The 20,002-nt window shown below is 47.0% G+C and overlaps 1 protein-coding gene across 4 annotated transcripts in view; it reads right to left on the reverse strand.

The window, feature by feature from the left end:
* The window catches only part of LOC118212838 (WD repeat and FYVE domain-containing protein 3), a 73,290-nt gene that overhangs the window by 27,425 nt on the left and 25,863 nt on the right, over positions 1 to 20,002 (reverse strand). For 3 of the 4 annotated variants that reach the window (XM_035391231.1, XM_035391228.1, XM_035391229.1), the window contains exons 9-28: positions 19,214 to 19,681; positions 18,193 to 18,294; positions 16,295 to 16,488; positions 14,584 to 15,041; positions 12,723 to 12,806; positions 11,618 to 11,798; positions 10,774 to 10,988; positions 9,666 to 9,778; positions 8,512 to 8,746; positions 7,349 to 7,449; positions 6,004 to 6,222; positions 5,566 to 5,747; positions 3,744 to 3,975; positions 3,183 to 3,343; positions 2,172 to 2,283; positions 1,528 to 1,718; positions 1,169 to 1,321; positions 828 to 901; positions 213 to 374; positions 17 to 111 (exon numbers count right to left, since the gene is read on the reverse strand). In XM_035391231.1, coding sequence (XP_035247122.1) covers positions 17 to 111; positions 213 to 374; positions 828 to 901; positions 1,169 to 1,321; positions 1,528 to 1,718; positions 2,172 to 2,283; positions 3,183 to 3,343; positions 3,744 to 3,975; positions 5,566 to 5,747; positions 6,004 to 6,222; positions 7,349 to 7,449; positions 8,512 to 8,746; positions 9,666 to 9,778; positions 10,774 to 10,988; positions 11,618 to 11,798; positions 12,723 to 12,806; positions 14,584 to 15,041; positions 16,295 to 16,488; positions 18,193 to 18,294; positions 19,214 to 19,681 — 3,732 coding nt within the window. The remainder of the gene's footprint in view (positions 1 to 16; positions 112 to 212; positions 375 to 827; positions 902 to 1,168; positions 1,322 to 1,527; positions 1,719 to 2,171; positions 2,284 to 3,182; positions 3,344 to 3,743; positions 3,976 to 5,565; positions 5,748 to 6,003; positions 6,223 to 7,348; positions 7,450 to 8,511; positions 8,747 to 9,665; positions 9,779 to 10,773; positions 10,989 to 11,617; positions 11,799 to 12,722; positions 12,807 to 14,583; positions 15,042 to 16,294; positions 16,489 to 18,192; positions 18,295 to 19,213; positions 19,682 to 20,002) is intronic. The other variant, XM_035391230.1, reaches the window with a different exon arrangement.

Below are 20,002 nucleotides of genomic sequence, written 5' to 3' on the forward strand. Positions count from 1 at the left end.
ACTGAAGATGACTTACCTGCATCTACCTTCTCTTCATTGTTGGCCTCCATGACAACAAATTTCTCACAGACTGCAAACGTGGGTAATGTGGAGGCGACGAATTGGCCGAACCTGTACGGACACAAATAAAGCACAGCATGCTTGGCTGCGTCCGGTTGCGTTTAAGTGAAGGTCTATATGCTGAGTCTACTGCATGTGGCATATCCCAGTACCTGAGGAGGTCGTAGCTGTTTGGGAAGCCCTGCAGCAGCAGGCTGAGGACGTTGCTGATGGCGGCAATGGTGGGCTGGGACAGGGACATGTCCCGCAGGGTCAGCAGCAGTTTGGGGATCAGCTGGAACTCCCGCAGAAGCTTGGCGTTCTTCGCCGCCTCGCTGAGAGGGGAGGAGCACGAGTTACGCCTCACACACACTCCCAACAAGAGCACAGCCATTGCACGTACCTCTCTGGATAGCACTGCTGCCTGATATGGGCAGCTGTACCTCTGAACTCTAGTTTGTATTAGGATCAGAAACTTCAAGACAGTTTCATAAGATGGTTACCAGTTATTTTTTTCCATAGGGGGTGGCGGTGTTGGACAGAAACATGCGTATGAGGCTTTGATTGCAATCTCCGTGCAAGGTGTATAACCTGAATTTTTTCAATACATATTCAGCTGTTAAAATGAATAATATGTAACCATGTAAGCTGTGTAAAATGCAACAAGGGCACCTGAAAATAATAAAATCATTAAAATTATATATTACTCCTTAAATTCTTAAAATATACTGTCCATAGGTGATCTGTAAACATACGCATAAATCAGTCAGACAATCAAATGCATTCACCTGGATTCGGTCAGGAGCTCAATGAAATGCTCAAATAGGGACAGGTGCAATTCATAGGGAGCGTGGAGCCACACCTGGATGATTGATTGGCAAACAGACAGATGGATAGGTAAAGAGGGAGAAAAAGAGAGGAAAAACACGACCATGTTCAGTGCTACCAGAAAGGATACGTTTTGTGACTCAAAACTCAAATGCCTTCAATATCATCAACAATCTCGACAAAACAATATTTAACGAACAGCTGCAGACTACTGAATTTGGATTTCAGCAGAATAATGCTGAAAGGTCCACAGAAGACAGCCTTTCCAAGTCTGCTGCGCAGGTGCACATTTCACTCTCACCTCAAAGTCACACAGCAGGTCCTGGAAGGCAGTGGAGTTGGGGATGATGGAGGTCTCATGGCCACTGTCCACAGTTCCCACCAGAGAGAAGGTCAGGTGCAGGATGTGGCTGTTGAGCAAGGAGCGCTTCTTCTTCAACAGCATGGCCAGCAGCTAAGAGGCAGGACAGGGTCAGAGATAGCTCAGCATCTGTTCATACACTCGCATTTCCATTAGGACAGTACTCTACACCATGTGGATGAAACCCTTCAGACTAAACAGGGAGCAGACAGAGGAAATCCCGCTCTTCAGGCTGAATACTAACAGCACACTGCAGCCCTCAATGCAGGAGAAACAGACAGGGATATACTCCATTGTACCTGGTAGCCTTTGATGCGCTCCATCTCCTTGCTGGCCAATGGGTTGCTCTTCACCACACACACCAGGGCCTTGACCGCCGCATACAGCCCCTCCACGTCTGACGCCATGGCGACCAGGCCCAGGATGGCTGCCGCGCCTCCGATGTACTGAAGGTTTGTCGCCACCGGCTTCGGAACAAACGCACGCACACCTGAAGAACAGACACGGGAGAATCTCCATTAAAACTCAAGCTGTAAGCCTGTCTGCGTGAACAAAGGGTACTTCGTCTTTCTTTTGGACAGAAATGTGCATCTTAGACATTATACCTGTGAACGTGAATCTCCCACAGCCACAGGATTCGATCAATAAGCAAAGAAAAGTTGTGGCTGTGCAGTATTCGATTGCCATTCATTGTGAAGCTCAGCGGTATTTCACACCAGAGTTTAGCGCGATCAATACTTGTCAGCGTCTGTGCAAGAATTTATCTAAAAGCTACACGAGATAAAAGTCTTGCAGAAATCGGTTTGTGTGTGGAACCATATAAATTAAGTGGTTCCAGCACTGCCTCAGACAGCCCACAATGAGCTGGCTCTGACCAACAGAGCTGATTAATGACGGCGTGATGAGTCACATGATGATTGCAAGTGTTGACTTCGGGTCTTACCCAGGTAACCGATGACCGCAGCGCCTACTGTGCGTGCTGGGCCGTTCAGATGACCCGCCGCGTTGTGGACGAGCTTGACTGGCGTGGCATTTTCGTGGGAGGAGACGGCCAACTGAGGACAGAGAACAGGAATCAGGACAGAGGCTCTGCTGCAGAAGCCAGACAGGTTAATGATCCTGGGAGGAAAAATCCCTCACTACAGATGGGAGATAACAGACTTCACCTACTTAACAAACTTCACCTACTTTACTTACACGCATTCTTGTTTGAAGCCTTAACACCAAGTCATTCTGATAAACAATGGTGAAAGGGATATTTCTGTTTCTTCTAAGTACGTAATTATATTAATTTGTAGGAATTATGAATGAAGGTGTTATCTTCATCAGTTTAACCATTTTTGTTATCACATTCGCGTGGTGCCTGTTGCTCTTGTAGATCCAAATCTTTGGGTGCTCTCCCAATCTCTGTCCACAGAGAGAGGACAAGGGGATATATCATTTAAACAGGGAGTGAGAAGGAGGCGGGAGAAGTAATTAGACTCCAGCGGCTCTGGCTTATATCCCCTTGGTGGGCAAAAACAAATTGTTTTTGCAGGATCATGGTGCAGTTCAGCAAGAGAAGCAATCTTGAAGGGCACCTGGGGCTGTTCTCCCAGCTTTTACCGCTAGACCATCATTTAACATTAACTTACTTTCGATTACTTCACTGCCCTCTGTAGAGGATGTACTTTCAGACAGGACATTGCAGAAATAAGAATACACATACGTTTAATTGGAGCGTGAAATTCATTTTTAATTGTCTGGAAAAAAGTCAATAAGCAAAGTAAGTCCAATAAGTGAAAATGTACCCCAGGGAACGGGTCTCTAGACTTTGAACACACTAAGACGTGAGCTGACTTCACATCTCAATCTAATGCTTGGTAATACAACTAAGAATATCTGGGTTTTATTTTCTCATAGGAGAACCTTATATGAACCTTAGATGTTTTTTTTTTAATGAGATGGCCCCCACCTGCTTGGCAATGGCCTTGCTGTCCAGCTTGTTGTAGACCTTCCTGATCTTGGCTACGGTGAAGGAGGAGACAGACAGCGCATACAGGCTGAAGGACACCTTCTCTTCAGGCACCAGGGCCACAGGGGATGGAGGCGGAGCTTCCCCTTTAGGGTCTTTGCCTGAGGAAGGAATGCTATTGGTCATCCTGGCCAGTGACAAAGCGTCATAAACACTGCATCAAACAAACTTTTTCAAAACCTGATATAGAAGGGATTAAACCTGAGGCACACAAGTGATTTATAAGCATCTCCTGCATAAAAGAGACACTCAATAGCATTTGCTATCATTTCACATTTCAACAAAAACTTGCACATTACTTATTCTATTATATGCCTCCTGACAGGATAATGGCCAATGCAGCTACTAGAAAAAGTATTATTTTCATCATGAAATGGTGAAACGCCATCAGCCATTTATTTCCAGACAAAGTGAGTAACAGAAAACAGGCACGCACGTACACACGTACGCACGCACACACGGAAGCGCACACACGCGCGCATACACGCACACCAAACTCACAGGGCAGGTTGACAGCCTGGAAGCTGCCCACGTAGTTGGGGCCGAGCTCGTAGACGGCGGAGACGCTAGTGGCCGGCAGCACCTCCTCCAGGAAGTGGGTGGGCCCGAGGCGCCACACCAGCGCGGAGGGCTGGCGCTGGGCTGGGGGAGTGCCGATGTAGCTGTACACCGTGCTCACCACAGGGGGGTTGGTGGATCCCGAACCGCCTGGTGAACTGTGAACGTAGTGTAGCTGTACAGACAGCAGCAGAGAGATGGCAATGGCATAATTAATAAAAATTAAATATGTACATAATAACCTTTGTTTTGGAGAACGTATATCAGCTTTGGACATCTTAAGAATTAATGGGGAGGTACATGGATGCTTGTTTCACACAATGCCACGAACAGCAAGGCGGTATTCAGCACAAAGCAACATTTTTGGGCCACCAACTGTTGCACGCATCTGTGTTAGCAGTACACATCCGAAAGTCAACATTGGACAGGAAACCCACAACAAAGAAAATCACGATTCTGCTGACACCACAGACTTCCTCTGAATTGTGGGTAGAAGATGGGCAAGTGTGTGGTGGATGAACACCCAGCAGATATATTTCAGCACAGATGACTGTGCTCTAGGATGAGTCAGTTGGCCCGTCCTGTCACTGTATGCACCCTCTCCTTCTAATAGCAACATGGCCTCCACGGATCATGAGATCTATCGTGTCAGCCATGTTCATTTGTGCCTTGCAATGACACAGTGAATCTCGGAGAATGCATTTTTATTAATGCGCAAGCCTACCCACAAATGTATGGTACAAGCACACATATGCAGAAGCAAATGCACACTCGCTTGTGCTGATACACACAAACACACACACACACACACACACACACAATCTGAAGTGTGTCTGATGCCTGGCAGAACTTTGGTAATGTTAGCACACACACACCCTGTAACCCACACACTGCACATTTTCACAGACACATCCGTGCTTTGATGCGCATCATCACTGATTCCACCGGGGTTTTCTCTCTGTACCAGCAGAGCATTTGACATTCGGAAGCACATTCCTGTGATCTGCTCAAGATCGAACGTTGTCCCCGCATTTCCTGTTTACCAGGAAACACAGCTCCAGTTGACACACATTACTACACAAGCAGTCAGACCGCAACAGAAACCTCAGACAGGCAGGCAGTTCAAATAATGCAGACGCCCATTATGGATGCTAAAAATGGAACTCCCAGTACTCTTCCGAGCAGACTGCAGTCAAGGATCTGTTTTCCAACCAGGTGCTCAGGCATTTTATCAAAACTAATTACAGCTACCAATTTCATCCCTTTTGCCAGTACTGAGACTAAGGAAAATCTGTCAGATATAGAATTCCAGGCTTCGGATCAAATATCCCTGCTGTAGGAATCCAAAAGAAAAATGAACAGGCTCCTGTGCATTTATTTCTCTCTCTGCTGGAGTCTCTTGGAGCATGGGATGCCAAGATCATGTACAAGACCTCAGAGATGGCATTCATTCTCAGTGAGATGAGATAAAGGTTTGACACCCAAGGCATAAGTGAATATGTCTGAACTGGCACTGGGCATCTATTGATAAACAGTACAATACGCACATTGCAGCAAAATCTATATAAACAAAAGAAAATCCAGGTCTGCACATTTTAAACATTGCTTATCCATGTTCATTAATAGCAGATTTCACAAAACCACATTTGACACAAACAGTAATTGCCACTGAAAACAAAAACAATTATCCATTTAAAACAGCCAGGCGTGCCCTCATTTCTGGAAAGAGACATAGAAAGAGAAGAGCCTGGGCACTAGTCCTTACCTTGACTGTGTTGACCAACTGCCCGTCGATGTAGAGTGTAGCCGTGCTGTTCTTTAGCATGCCTTTGCTCATCACCAACACCAGGTGGTGCCATTGTCCCTCGCTGATGAGGTCACCGCAGCGGAACCGGGCGCAACAGGGCAGGATCTCGTAGAAGGAGGATTCCTCGCTGAAGTCGTCCACTGCGGGCGAGGGGAACACACAGGTTCAGAACCCGCCTGCCTACGCCACCACGGAGCGCATACCGAAGGTCTCAGAAGAGCACTCATCCATCAAGACCACCTTAGTATTGGCAAGCATGTTAAAGCTTATGCTCTACCAAGGCAACCCATATGACCCAAAGACAGAGCAGATGTTGCTGGTGGGGGGAATACATTAACCGGCCAGGTTGCTCCAGAATGGCGCCCATACGAAGAGACAGCAGGGCGGTGCACTTGCCGTAGTTCTGCAGCAGCTCTTCCTTGGTGGAAACCGTGAGCGAGCGGTCCTTGGCGGACAGGACGATGGCCAGGCACACGTAGTGCTGCTCCGAGGAGGTGGCCCGCCGCACGGCGGTCAGCAGGCGCACCGGGTGGTTGTGGGGCGGGGCGCTGAAGCGCTCGATGCAGAACCAGGAGGAGTAGGTCAGGCCCGAGGGAGGGGGGAAGAGACGCTCACCTGCGGGAGAGGTGGGGAGGGCAGACGGCAGAACGGATGAGTAACCGCAGTAGAATTGAGGACCATCAGTATTCTTAACACTCAGCTGTACATCATACTTTGAACATTGCTGTTTGTCTGCTTTTACATTATGTTAAATGTTTTGTTGTGTCTGTAATCGACCGATGCTTTCTTGGCCAGGTCTCTCTTGAAAAAGAGATTTCTAATCTCAATAAGACTAACCTGGTTAAATAGGGTTAAAATAAGGTAAAAAAAAAATACTGGATCAACTCTTCACTTGAATGCACTAGAAAGTGTTAAAAATATTTCCTTTCTGATAGTCTCTGCTTTAAATTCTATTATGTGTTTAATGCAATTCCACACTGACACAAAACGTTTTGCAGTACCCAGAGAAATACAAAAAAGCATCTACACGTTTTGGAATAATAAATCGTACACTGCTCACAGCTCTCCTGATAAGGGCATCTGTTTGGAAATTAAATAAATAACAAATCACTGATAAAATATAGACCAGTCCACAAGTTTGTTTTTTGAGGAATGAGCCTTTATTTTCCCTGATTTGAAATGAATTTACTCCCCAAATTTTACTTAAGAAATACAAAACTGTGAACACTTTTCTTTGTTAGGGAGGTACCATCGCGACAGTCAGTCTGTTGGACTGCTAACCGGACACAACGCAAGCTCAGCCTTAAAGGCAGGCTGCAGTAATCTCAGCGAACGTCTCTCCAGCAGGACTGAGGTTTTACGTTTTAAACAGGTCACAGGACGTGAGCTGTGGTCTGAACGTGACCGAGCGTCTATCTGCAGAAAGCACACACCGTCCTCCCCCCCCGCATCACTTCCTTAATAATGCACACGGGGTGTCTGAGAGAAGGCAGGCCGGTATGAGCCGCCGTCTGTGCACCTCCTCCTTAAGGAGCGTTTCAGCCAGGAGCGCCGACAGGCGAAGGCGCTCTCCCCACGACGACCGTCACTTTCCGTCGGCTTCCGAACGGCACCAGGGGAGGCGTGGGGGGGGGGGGGGGGGTGCATCATTATTTCAGGCATGCCGGCTTTGCTGCACGTGTGAATCGCTGAGTGCTCGCTCGAGGAGGGGGCGGCCATGTTTATTAAGGGGAGTACTGACCGTTGCCCATTCCGCTGACCACCGTCCCGTCGCTGACCCCAGAGGCGTTGACGTTGTTGGACGGGGCGTTGTGGGGTGCGAGGCTCGGTAAGAACAAACACCTGGAGGGTAAAATAAAAGGATCACTTAACATTTTAAACTGTACCCTGAAAAGTGGAGCCCTCACATCCTTAACATTCAGCACTTATAACAGGGAATGCTCCAGCATCATCATTTCACTGACAGAATGAACACATTAGATAAACTGTGCTAGAGAAAGTGAAGGAACCTCTGAATATTGTACTTTATTACCAAATGTCCTCCAAAACATACGCTAAAATTGATAAATCCTCTCATTTTCTACCAGGAACAAAGAATTACGTCTTCTCCTCATGAAAGAGTCGTGTACGAAAAGCGTTATGCAGATAAAGATGACGCGATTGCAATTTCTCTGCTGTTTTAACTCACTCCCATGATGTCAGACACAAAAGGTGCTGTGATAAGAGAGAGAAGCGAGGTCTGATTCAGACCAGCAGTGGGGTGTCAGGTGGCTCTTAGGCCCTGGGGGAGAAAGGGGTGGGGGGGTGGGGGGGGGGGGGGGGTTTACAGAGCTGTCACGACTTTGATTCCCAGACGCTCATTTTCATTAGGGAGAATGCACTCAGGAGCCAACGGGGAAACAACAAAGAGGCCCCCCCAAACCCACCCCCCCCCCCCCTCACGTCAGCGCCTGAGACTCCAGCTCAGGTCCTATTAGAGCACTGGCAGGATCAGAACAGAGAATTTGCATTAATATTTCATGGGTACAGATGGGGAGCCTTTTTTTTTTTTTCCATGCAGAAAACTGGGACAGAGAGACAGGGAGTCACACGTCAGCGTGCCGTGTCTTTCTCCCAGAACTCTTTAACAGATTAAACAAATAGAAATAGTCTTGTCCATATGTGGATTTGGGCTGTTGTTCCTTTGATATGACACCCATTCCTGCTTACGCTGAATGTTTTCATTCAAACAGTGGAAATGTGAGGCTGTCTTCAGTTGCACCTCGACACTGTTTGTCAAAAGCGGTCGCAGAGTAAACACCTACAGTCCGGTCAGGAATACTGTTTAATAAATGCAGGCGTGGACTACTGCGTCACGCTGGAACGATAAACTGGGATTGGTCGTTCACGGACGGCGCGTCTCACCCGAACCCTTCCATCGAGGCGTCGAACTCCACAAAGGCCGGCGTGACCGACGAGCCGTGCAGCCGGATGTCGTGCGGCGTCGTCATGGAGACCAGGCACTTGACCCTGGTGAGCGGCACGGTGCTGCCCTCGGCGGTGCGCACCAGGCTCCGGCTGATGCGGTACTGGCTGTTGTCCTCGCTCACGGCGAAGACGCTGTCGGGCCCGAAGCCCTCCGTCGACATGGTCATGCTGTCTGCGGGGGGGGGGGGGACGGCCGAACAAAAGGCTCGCGTTAGCGATTCGAGCGGTAACTGCCTCAGAATAGGCTCGATGGGGGGGGGGCTCGAAGGGGGGGGGGGGCTCGGGACAAAGGTTTACAGCTGCTTTTGTTCCCGGGGTTAAACGCCGCTTTCTCTGTCTGCCGTCGCTGTGATTGTTTCCCTGTGAAATATTGGAGCCAGAACAGCGGTGAAATTAGCGCAGAATAAAGAACGGCGTTTACTTTACTCTCACCGATCTCTCTTCAGAAGCAGGCCTGCCGCGCGCCTGTTTAGCCTGATTTTCCAACACTGGCAGATTGAACAGTCCTTCTGAATTTACAGCAATGAGCGGCATCGTTTTTTAAAAACCCTGATTGAGTTAATCACTGCCTGATTGCCTTCCTACAAGCCACTGTGTAGCGTGGTGCACTTCTTCGAATACCAAGACAAAATGAGCATTCTTTATAGGATACCTCCAAATCCCAAACTGGCCCTTTCCCGGGCAAATGAAAGCAATGGGAAGTCTAATTCCATTCTCAGTTCAGTCAAACATTCAGCGCAGGGTAATTAAGTGCAGCGATTTCAGTGCTGTAGACCTGCTGCTGAAGCTAAAATCAGCGCCTCCTTCCACTATCTCTCTCTCTGCAGTTCAGGACGAGACATTAATCAGAAATTTCACAAAACAATATTCCACAGTGCCACTGGCAATCATAGCAGGGTGACAGTACATCAATTTAGGGGCGAGGAGATAAACCACTGCCTCTGGGACATAGAGCAGAGTAGTTATGAACGCTCGTACCAGCGCACAGGAGAGAGAGCGAGAGAGAGAGCACACAGGAGAGAGAGAGAGAGAGAGAGAGAGAGAGAGCACACAGGAGAGAAAGAGAGAGAGAGCAGTCAAGTTTTTCTTACTTCTCATCTCTGCCTCATAGCTGAGAGAGCTTGGCTTGTGGACGCGATACTGTTTTAAGAGCTTCTTGTCCCAGGCACCGCAATTCAATGGGTTGCCCAAGCGAAGGAATTCCCTGCAAAGCAAGACAAAAGCTTTGACTGTACGGTGTTCACAGTGCATTTATTCAGCTGGTAGACACAGAGCAGCACTCAATGAATTTCAATATCTGTAAACCGGATTAAGAAGAGAAAGAAAGTTTATGCGGAAAATTAAGCGAAACATCTCACATAAATTCACAAGAATTTTTACTTTAATTTTCACTGACCTATTAAATTCAATAATTGGGGGCTGGAAATGCATATTGGGAGAAGGTAGCCTGTACAGTGTACCATTCAAGAAGAACGACTTGCTTATTTCCATAAAGTACCTAAAGTAGTCACTGTGTGGAATAGCCTGCCAGGTCATGTAGTAGAGGCAGAAAATGGGGGTTTTCAAGACTAGGCTTGATACAGTGCTGGATATTATCCATCTTACAGGTAAACACTAAGCACTTGGTACACTTTAGTGGTATGAAAATGGCAAGCCTTGTAGCTGAATGGCCTGTTCTGATTGATATGTTATGCTACATTTTGCCAATGTTATGTTCATATTAGAAACTGAATTCTTACTGTATATACTTTCAAAAAATATATCCATAGCAGTAACTACTGATTTAGATTAAAATTAAAACCAAAAATTCATATTGTGAGCATCTCTTAGAACATGCATCCAGGAGCCACTTCATTTGAGTTTAGAGTGTGGTTCAGAGCATAAATAAGGATTAATCACCATCTACTTGCATCTCCTAAAATCCACAAAAGCTCAAAGGACACAATACATTTCCCCAGGCTGATTTCTGAATAAACTCATCTAATACACAGTAAAGGCATCCTCATAACACCAGGGCCTAGGCACTCAGTAATCTCTAAGATCATTATATTACCTGCGATAAAAAGTCTGCTGAGGAGTCACTCCAGATATACTCTAGAGCATTTTATAAGATAGAGACAGCCTAATTTATTACATCAGGCACTGAAAGCCAGCCTGCTGGGAATTGCGGGTAGTGAGAGAGGTAGCCCCTGGGTCTACCTGAGGGCCATGGGCTGCAGGGCCTGTGAGGCGAGCCTCTCGAACATCCTCTGCAGGGGCGGGTGCAGGGGGTGGTCCTCGTCGCCGAGGGCGGAGCTGCAGCGCTGGAGGAGGCGGGAGTGCAGGCCCGCCTCGCACATGATCTGCTGGTTCCGCTCCGAGTGCACCAGCAGCTGCAGCATGCTGGCCACCGCCAGCTGCAGGTCCAGTGCATGCTGGGAGGGGGGCAGGGACGGGACACGGGCTGCGGTCAGTGCCAGTGTTCCCGAGAGGACTTCACAGAGCAAACGCCTCTCAAAAAAAAGACCTTTCGGTACCGCAAAAATGGTATTACACCACAAAATGCACTCGTGACCAAATAACATCAGGATTCTGTAATCATGTGTTACGCAACAGAAAAAAAATAGCATTGTGACTGCAGAGGAACTTCGAGTGGGATTAAGGGTAGCGTATGAGTACGAATGCTCAACATTTTTCACATTTTACATCTGTACAAGACAAACATAAGAGGGAAAAAACAGACTAAAATAACTCATATTTTTACCCTTACATAACAGGAAGCATACCCAAACCTCTCAGCCAGCATTATTCAACACTAAAACATCTGCATGAAAAAAACATCCATTCTCTAGCTAGACAGTGGAGTTTTTGATAGTGGAGTGGATTTGATTATCTGTTCAAATGTCCAGCATTCTCAGTAAGGAACCTCCCAGTAAAAAGGTGAGCGTGGAAAAAAGGTGACTGGTGTCATGAAGCTACGCCACCGGCTTATTAACTGCGATAAGCAAACGCTACGCTAACAGGGGTGTGCGCTAGCATGACGAGGTGGGCGCAGAGGACGTACCTCTGGCTGGGAGTCGGAGCTGACTGAGGCCAGGAGGTCGAGCATGGCCAGGCCCGCTCCAGGGTGGATGACCACAGAGTCTGAGGAATGCTGGGAAGGGTTCGCCACGTGGACCTTCAGCTCGGCTGCCGATTTGGCGGGAAAGGTGGGAGCCACAGAGGACACTCCGGGGTAGCCATGTCTGCCAGGGGAATCCAATGGAATGAGTTAGGTATTGTGGGAAGTGGAATGAATCACACAGCCAAATGCTGTTCGGGCTAACTATTCATTGTGCAAATCTAAAATATTTTTTTAAAAACCTTGAGGCTCATCAGGTTTACCAGTTCCTAGCCCTTTATTAGCAATTACATTACATTTAGACAAACCATAAAAAATAACTGTAAAGGGCCTGCTCCACACTTTTGAATAGGAACACTTTAGCTTGGCTTCACCTTGGCTCTTGCCACACTGTAGGCTCACGCTGACTTCAGAAGCGTGTCTGACAGAACAACTAAAGACACTCTGTGACTGACATTAGCTGAGCTGTGGTGTCTGACCAGGGCTGTGCTTATCAAACGTAATGCCAACACGATACAGTGGCCAGCACCTCTTCTCCCACAGTGACCTCATCCACTAACAGAACACAGGAAGTGCAGAGCCTTCACCGTGCTGCAGGTGAGGAGGACTCAGGCCCACATCAGCACTATCTGCTGAATGGGAAAATTCGGCCTGTCTGAGAGAGCATCCACAGCAGCCCGCAGCAGCTGAGACGAGCAGAAGAGAGAGCAGAGCACTGCGCAACAACGAAGGAGGAGAAAACAGGGGGCTGGAGAGGAGGAGGAAGAGGAAGAGGAACAGGAGGAGGAGGAGGAGGAGGAGAAAACAGGGGGCTGGAGAGGAGGAGGAAGAGGAACAGGAGGAAGAGGAGGAAGAGGAGGAGGAGAAAACAGGGGGCGGGAGAGGAGGAGGAAGAGGAACAGGAGGAGGAGGAGGAGGAGAAAACAGGGGGCTGGAGAGGAGGAGGAAGAGGAACAGGAGGAGGAGGAGAAAACAGGGGGCTGGAGAGGAGGAGGAAGAGGAAGAGGAGGAGGAGGAGAAGAGCATGGGAAACTGCTGAGCGCAGTACCTCTTCCTGGCGAGCGCTGGGGTACCCCAGGGGGAGGGGAGGGAGGTCTCGTGCGTCAGGCAGGGGGGCACCTGCTCAGCACGGCTACATGAGTACAGCAGGAGGCAGAGAGAGAGAGAGAGAGAGAGGGGGGGGGGGCAGTTAGTTACAGCAGAGAGCTGAGCACAGAAAAAAGCACACAGTAAGAGTAGACTTGTAGCACACACACACCTAACCACACACACTTGTGCAGGCAAGGAAAGGCGACACTGTACATGGATCAAAACTCAGTTTTTCAGCTGTCAGAAGTTCGGTGAACCAAAAAGACACAGCCAATCAGGAATTATGCTTAATTCTTTTCCCCTGGGGTACAAACCCATCCAGCCAAACCACCTGCTCTTTCATCAGTCGATGAATTGTGTGTGAAAACAGAGCAGGTGTCCCTGTACTGACACCACCCACTCCAATCCAGTGCAGAGGCACCACCGATGACCGCTGCTCTGCCTCCAACAGACAGGGATTAAAGACTTTGCTTTCCACTGAAAGTTACACAGAGCACAGCAGCAAGCTCCCACAGACCGAACAGATGGCACTGTATCCAAACAATGACTTATGAACACTTATCATAAAAGGCACCCATATGTGAACGCTAACACTGCAAGGACTGAACACATGAAATCAAGAAAGGCAATCTCATGCTGAGGCACAGGGTACTACAAAAGGCCAGCCACTAAAAGCATTATGGGAAATTAAGGTAGCTTTCCACAGAATCCTTGTACCTACTGTGAAGGATACAGAAATGAGCAATTTCCTTGCAAAATAAGATCTCTGTAGCTATAGTATGTAATTACCTAGCATTAATCTGCTAATCATAAATACTTGTTCAGATCACAAATTCCACTTGTAGATATTATGAAACTACGACTTAGAATTAGTGTCAACACTGCAGCTGGCCCACTCATTGTCATACTGTTTATGAAAAGAATCTCAGAAGATCAAAGAGCTCTATTACATGCAGTACTGTGGAGCGTATCCTCGTAAAACCTTGAGATACAAACACATTGACTGGAATCATTACTTACGCTAATACAGCTGTATTTTCAATTGGGCTATTCTCATTTTGTAGCCAAAACATTAAATTAACCAAGCCAATAATCAGAACAGTGGTAACTGGGGGCATTTTTCTTTCCCCTTATTGGCTATCCAATAACAGCAATACATCTCCAGTTCAGTGACCTGCTATCTTTGGCTGTGTTTGCAAAGTGTTGATTTTGGCCCTTCTATCAAATACTGCTGATTGCTGCTTTGTTCTCACTTTAATAGCTTTAAAAGAGTGACCCATTCTGGCTTCTGGCTTATCTCTTTACATTACTGATAACAAAATACATGAAAAATACATGGTAATGATAAATACTAATTGCTTGTGCAACTTCTAGTTTCATGACAGTTTAATACATTACTCTGGAAATTGTATCTCTGAGATTTAACAGTAGATGTTAAAAAAAGAAATAGATAATAATAGTGCCATACACCCAAATGTAAGAATATGAAGATGAAGTCCATGCTTTATTGTTGGATTATGGTGAGTACTGCAAGCGTTTTTCAGGGCAAAAATACAGCGGCTAACTGGATTAACCTAATCCTATTTGACAACCACAGTCCTTTTCTTCTTTTCTGAAAAATGGCATCTGAGTACAGCATGCAGATTGCCACAGTTTTACTTCACAAATTCTTATCTTGTATCTGCATAGGGCCACGTAAGAAAAATAACAAAAAACAGAAAAAATACCAAGACACCATACCAACATTTAAGGGAGGGGGGGGGGGGGGTTCATGCACACAGAACACAAAATAAGTCATCAGAAGACGCTTTGCTCCTAACCTGTCAAAGGAGTCGGTGGCCATCTTGTACAGGTAGACGAACAGCTTGCTGCCGTGCTTGAGGGTGGGGCACACGGTGTCCAGGGGCACGAGCTCCTCCTCCAGCAGCCTCTGGAAGGGCTGGACGTTGGAGGGGAACGCGGCGGCCGGGCCCAGCTTCTTGGCGTCGGAGAAGCAGCCCAGGAGCCGCACGGCGTTGGCCAGGTTCTCGTACTGCACCTCGGTGCGGAAGAAGTGGGAGTTGGCGGGCTCGTAGCGCATGGCGGCCGTCAGCGTGCAGAAGACGGTGTGCAGCAGCTCGAACACCTGGTTCTGGTTCACCCGCTCCCAGCCGTTCCTGGGGGGCGAGCACAGCGACCTCTCCATGGCGACCAGCAGGGAGGTCACGTACACGAAGCCGCCCACCTTGCGGAAGACCGTCCTGGTTCGGTGGCTCTCTCTCAGGACCGCCAACAGGGACTGGGTGGGGAGAGGTCAGAGGTCAGAGGTCAGGATGGCTGGGAAACCCAATAAGAGCATAATATGGTAGTGTATGACATTATAGAGCTAAAAATAAAAAAAGGTTTCTGGTGTAATACCCAGGTGAGGCACAGCCATTGCAACTCTGACTAAGGCTTCATTACTTTGGTGAAGTATTTGGCTATAAATACTGATAATAGATTTGGAAAAAGGAAATAAAAAAGTAAATAAACAGAAATCATCCGAGACAACAGTGCACTGAGAGCACTGTGTCTTTGAAACTTTAGATAACCGTTGTGTTTAAAATGTTTTTGTTTTTTTAAAAAGAAGCCAATACTGCCAAGTCTGAAATCTGCCTTCTCTAATCTAAAAAGAGGAAGAGGCCAAAGAATAGCCAAAGAGATTTAGCACTATTTACACCAACCTACAATTTATGTGCCAACATGTGGCTTCTATCTGTGCAGCAAAATCAAAACTTTTAAACCAATGCATTTAAACAACACACATTTGCAGTTTCTTGAGAAAATATGCACAAATGAAATGAAAACTTGATCACTTGCAGAGCAGGAGGTAATTTGCACAGCTCAAAAATTGTAGGTCTGAAGTGGCCATTTAATTGATTTCAGAATTTAAAATAGTCCATAGAATAGACCCAATGGAATCTGCATGTGGCTTTTAGAGTTAAACAGGTTAAACACCCTTGTTGCTCCCTTAGCAATGGTCCTTTACTCAGTTGCACTAATAAAAATTCAGCCCCATGAAAAAATATTTTGATTGAAAAATCTCAAACAGGGAAGCTGCCCTGGTCATGGATTTCTCTTAGAAATACCTAATTACTGAGTTTATGCATTAGTGTAATAATATACAGTAATATAGTGATCGGGCCATTTGCACAAATACAATGGCAAATGGTTCTGGTTCCAGTAATCATCTCTGTACAGAAATAAAACAGACTCTAATGTGGGGCGACATAGCTCAGGAGGTAAGACCGATTGTCTGGCAGTCGGAGGGTTGCCGGTTCAAACCCCGCCCTGGGCGTGTCGAAGTGTCCTTGAGCAAGACACTTAACCCCTAACTGCTCTGGCGAATGAGAGGCATCAATTGTAAAGCGCTTTGGATAAAAGCGCTATATAAATGCAGTCCATTTACCATTTACCATTTAATGAACCCTACAGGCTAAAACAGAAGCAGACGGAAGCAGTGTGAGGTGTGGTAACAGAGACTGGGGTTTATACGCGCTCCCAGGCTCGTACCTTCAGGATGTCGGTCTTCAGCTGCAGCTCGTTGGAGGGGGCGGAGTGCATGAGGCCCAGCAGGGTGCCCATGTCGTCGTCGCCGCTCGGCGACAGCACCAGCTGCTGGATGATCATCAGAGCGTGCTCGCGGCACTGCCGGTACCTCACTATGTTATGGACACATCTGGCACCCCCAAACTCCCGGAACAGACCTGAGACAAGTACAAAGGGGGGGGAGGGAGAAAAGAGAAAGGGAGAGATGCTCAGATGCAATCAGAAGGAAAAAAACATTGGCTATTTCTCATTTATTCGGATTCATAGGTCATATTAGTTATGTAATAAATGAGTGGACTTGAGTATTCGTGCAATTGAGAAACAGACAAACATTTTTAAATCATACAGACTGCAATCTTCACTGCAAGATACAATCTGCATCAGAGGCAATCAGAGCAACCCCGCAAATACAACCAAAGGCTACAGCCTTGAAATTTTCAAATGTTTCTTTTCTAAATGTCAAGTGAATTAAAAAAAAAATGTTCAGTTAAGTTTTGCATTGTGTGGGCAGTACCACGCCAGCACCAAGGCAAAGGCACCGTGACCTATGCAAATACAGCTGTGATTCAAAATGACTGTTGAAATTAACTGAAGTTAGTAATAAGGATAAATATTCATCAGCACCCACTTTATGAAGAATAGCTTTTTGCATGTTAGCCTGCTCCAATATTGCACTCTTCCCACAAGTAAAACTTCCAAAACTTGCTGATTCAGAGTTCAACCAAACTTTGAAACAAATCAAATATTTATTCATTGAAACCACTACAAAGAAATACACCTGAAGAATCAAAAATAACAGAAGAGCTTTTCAATTGATTCACGTGCATTTCACAGGCAGAAAAACATCAACCATGTTTCAGCTGTTAAAGCTTTCAAACAGCTACCAAATACGTACCATACTATAAATACCAACATTATAAAGCAAAGGAATTTGTAAAATTCATTTTCAAACACGCAGGTATAATTCTAGTGTGGAAATATAAAGGGTGTGTGGCACGGATTGTTTATGACTCATATGATAAGACTAGTACCCATCAGTCATAGCACTTGAATAAGGACATAAACTTAACCGAGACAATCAGTCTGTCAGTCAGTCCAGACTCGGCGATTAATGACCTAGATGCTGCCTGCAAAAAGCCCCATTCGTCTTTCTAAGAAACCGACTCAATCAATATTGTAATTACTGCCACTTAACACCCAGGTTTAAACCCTCCAGTACACTCCAAATTAGAACATAATCTCAACTGCGAAGAGAGGCCAACACTCCCTGATGCGGCTGTGAATAGTGAGAATAATTTATAATACTTTTTTTTTTTTTTTTACTTTTTAGTATTTTGTAGAGCCAAGGACAGGGGCTTCAAAGTTGGGTTTATTGAGGTAACTTCAGCAACCTGACATGAACTCCTGACATGAGCCTGGGCAACAGGGAGTAACAGCACAAACAAGGCGGCCGTGCCTGTTCCATCCCAAGTGAACAGGCCCAGTTCCCTGCTTCCTCCACCCTGGAGCAAAGCAGGTCCAGCTGTCCTGGCCTCCGCCCAAGGCAGAGAGAACACAGGACAGAGTCACCCCGTTCCCGGGCAGCTCCACAACATTAGCGCCGCTAGTTAGAAGTAGCTATTTTGCCTAAGCCCTCCTCTCACCGAGCCATCGACCGTTTCAACCTGAGCCTGTCCGCTGCATTTTCATTCGCTCACGGCGCGAAGTGCATACATCTCCGTTCCCCAAACGAAGGAGACGGGGGCGGATAACATCGCCTATCGATGGATTACGTCCGAAAGAGACCGCAGGGAATTGAGGCGGGATTAATGGGAGACCGGGGCATACGAAGGCGGGGGGGGGGGGGGGGGGCGAGCACGCACCTGCGTTGGTGTTGGACCCTTGGAGCAGAACGGTGAGCGTCTCCATCACCAGCCAGGCCAGCTGCTTCTGCTCCTCCGCCACGTTGTTGTTCTTCGACTCGCCTGACACACAAAAGAGGAGACAAACCGCCAATCGATGACCATACGCAGAATATAGACCCGTCTCCGCGCGCATGATTAACATTGTTCATCACACAAACTTCATAATGGCACGCGATTCATTTATGCAGCTAGGATCAATAACTTTAGACAGGGGAATCCAACAATGTTTTTACAGATAAGCCCATTCAACCTGAATTTATTTTCAGTAAAGATCATATTATAGCTACCTAAACTTCAAATATGGCATAGAACATCAGTAAGAGAAATTTACACATAATTAGATCTTTAGCTTATTATGCATGCGCATAATTATCATAAGCTAATCCTTTTATCAGATAATCAGATAATTAGCCATTATCAAGACTGTGGAGAATTTAAAATGCTATACAGTTTGAAACTTGCACATTCAGTCAGATTAGTTTAAAAAGGAATACATTGTAAAATGATTACATGAGCCAACAAACCCCTGTAAAGGTGTTTTTCTGGACATAAAAATAATTTAGGAACCAGCTTTGTAAGGGCCCCAGCTGAGACAGGCGATTTGTATATGGCCTGAAAGTCAGCCACCCTACAGACTGCACCACAAGCCTTGACATATGCAACTCATTTGAAGGACAGTTGGAATTCTGAAGGCAGATACTGTTAGATGAAATGCAAACAGTTCAAATATTTCAAAATGAATGGGAGTTAGCACAGAGCACAAACTCATCCAAATAAAATCAAACCGACAGTTGCTATAGTTATAGTTTAACAGCAAGAAAGTAGCCACTAAACCCCACACAACTCCCGTGAATGCCCACTGATAATCTTTCCATCTGAATCGAGGAGGCTGCTCTTCCAGTTAAGGGCTAAGCAGCATGGCCCTCCACATTTCATTCACACGTCAGCAAAAAACCAGAGCGGGGCCACGCTTCCTCACCCTGCTCGTTGTGGGCCTGGGTGGGGTCCTTCATCAGGGCGGCGTACTTGTGCAGCAGGTTGACCAGGACCTCCAGGAGGCCCACCTCGCGGAAGACCTCGCTGAAGACGGGGTCGTGGCGGGCCAGCTTGAGCAGGGTGCGCGTGGCCGTGATGCTGCACTGGTACGAGGTGCTGGACTTGAGCAGGACGCTAACGCTGAACAGCTCCTTGCAGGGGACGTAGTTCAGGCTGAAGACTACAAACTCCAGCAGCTCGAAGTACTTGGCCTGCGCCTCGGGCAGCCGGGAGATCTTCTCGCCGAACTGGGAGAGGGTGTGCTGGGCCTCCAGGATGAAGTAGTTGGCGTTGTCGGCCATGTAGATGTTGGCGATGGCGTCCAGAATGATGCTGGTGAGGCGGCTGGTTTTGGCTTTCAGGAAGGCGTTCTGGAGTACCGAGAAGGCATGGATGTTCCTCACCGTGTGACCTGGGGACGAATTAAAAAAGCAGCAGAAATATAGTGTGCGAGGCGATGCATATTCATATTCATTTGTATGAGGAAGGGCGTCATGTTTTAAACTTGCATTAATCCATCAATTTCACCTCAGCATAGCCTACTTCACTGATCCAAAACCACTGGCTCAGTCTTCCTTGGCTGACCACATCGTCACAGATGACAGATGCCAGAGCCACTGAGTTTCTAGATCATTCCCAGGATTTGGGAAGAGCCTTGCTATCACCAGAGAGGTGCCTGAGACAGCAAACTGCAAAGCAGCAGATCCGTAAACGCTCAGTCCCCACAGGTGCA

The sequence above is a fragment of the Anguilla anguilla genome, chromosome 14 (genome assembly GCF_013347855.1).
Source record: "Anguilla anguilla isolate fAngAng1 chromosome 14, fAngAng1.pri, whole genome shotgun sequence".
Taxonomy (NCBI): domain Eukaryota; kingdom Metazoa; phylum Chordata; class Actinopteri; order Anguilliformes; family Anguillidae; genus Anguilla; species Anguilla anguilla.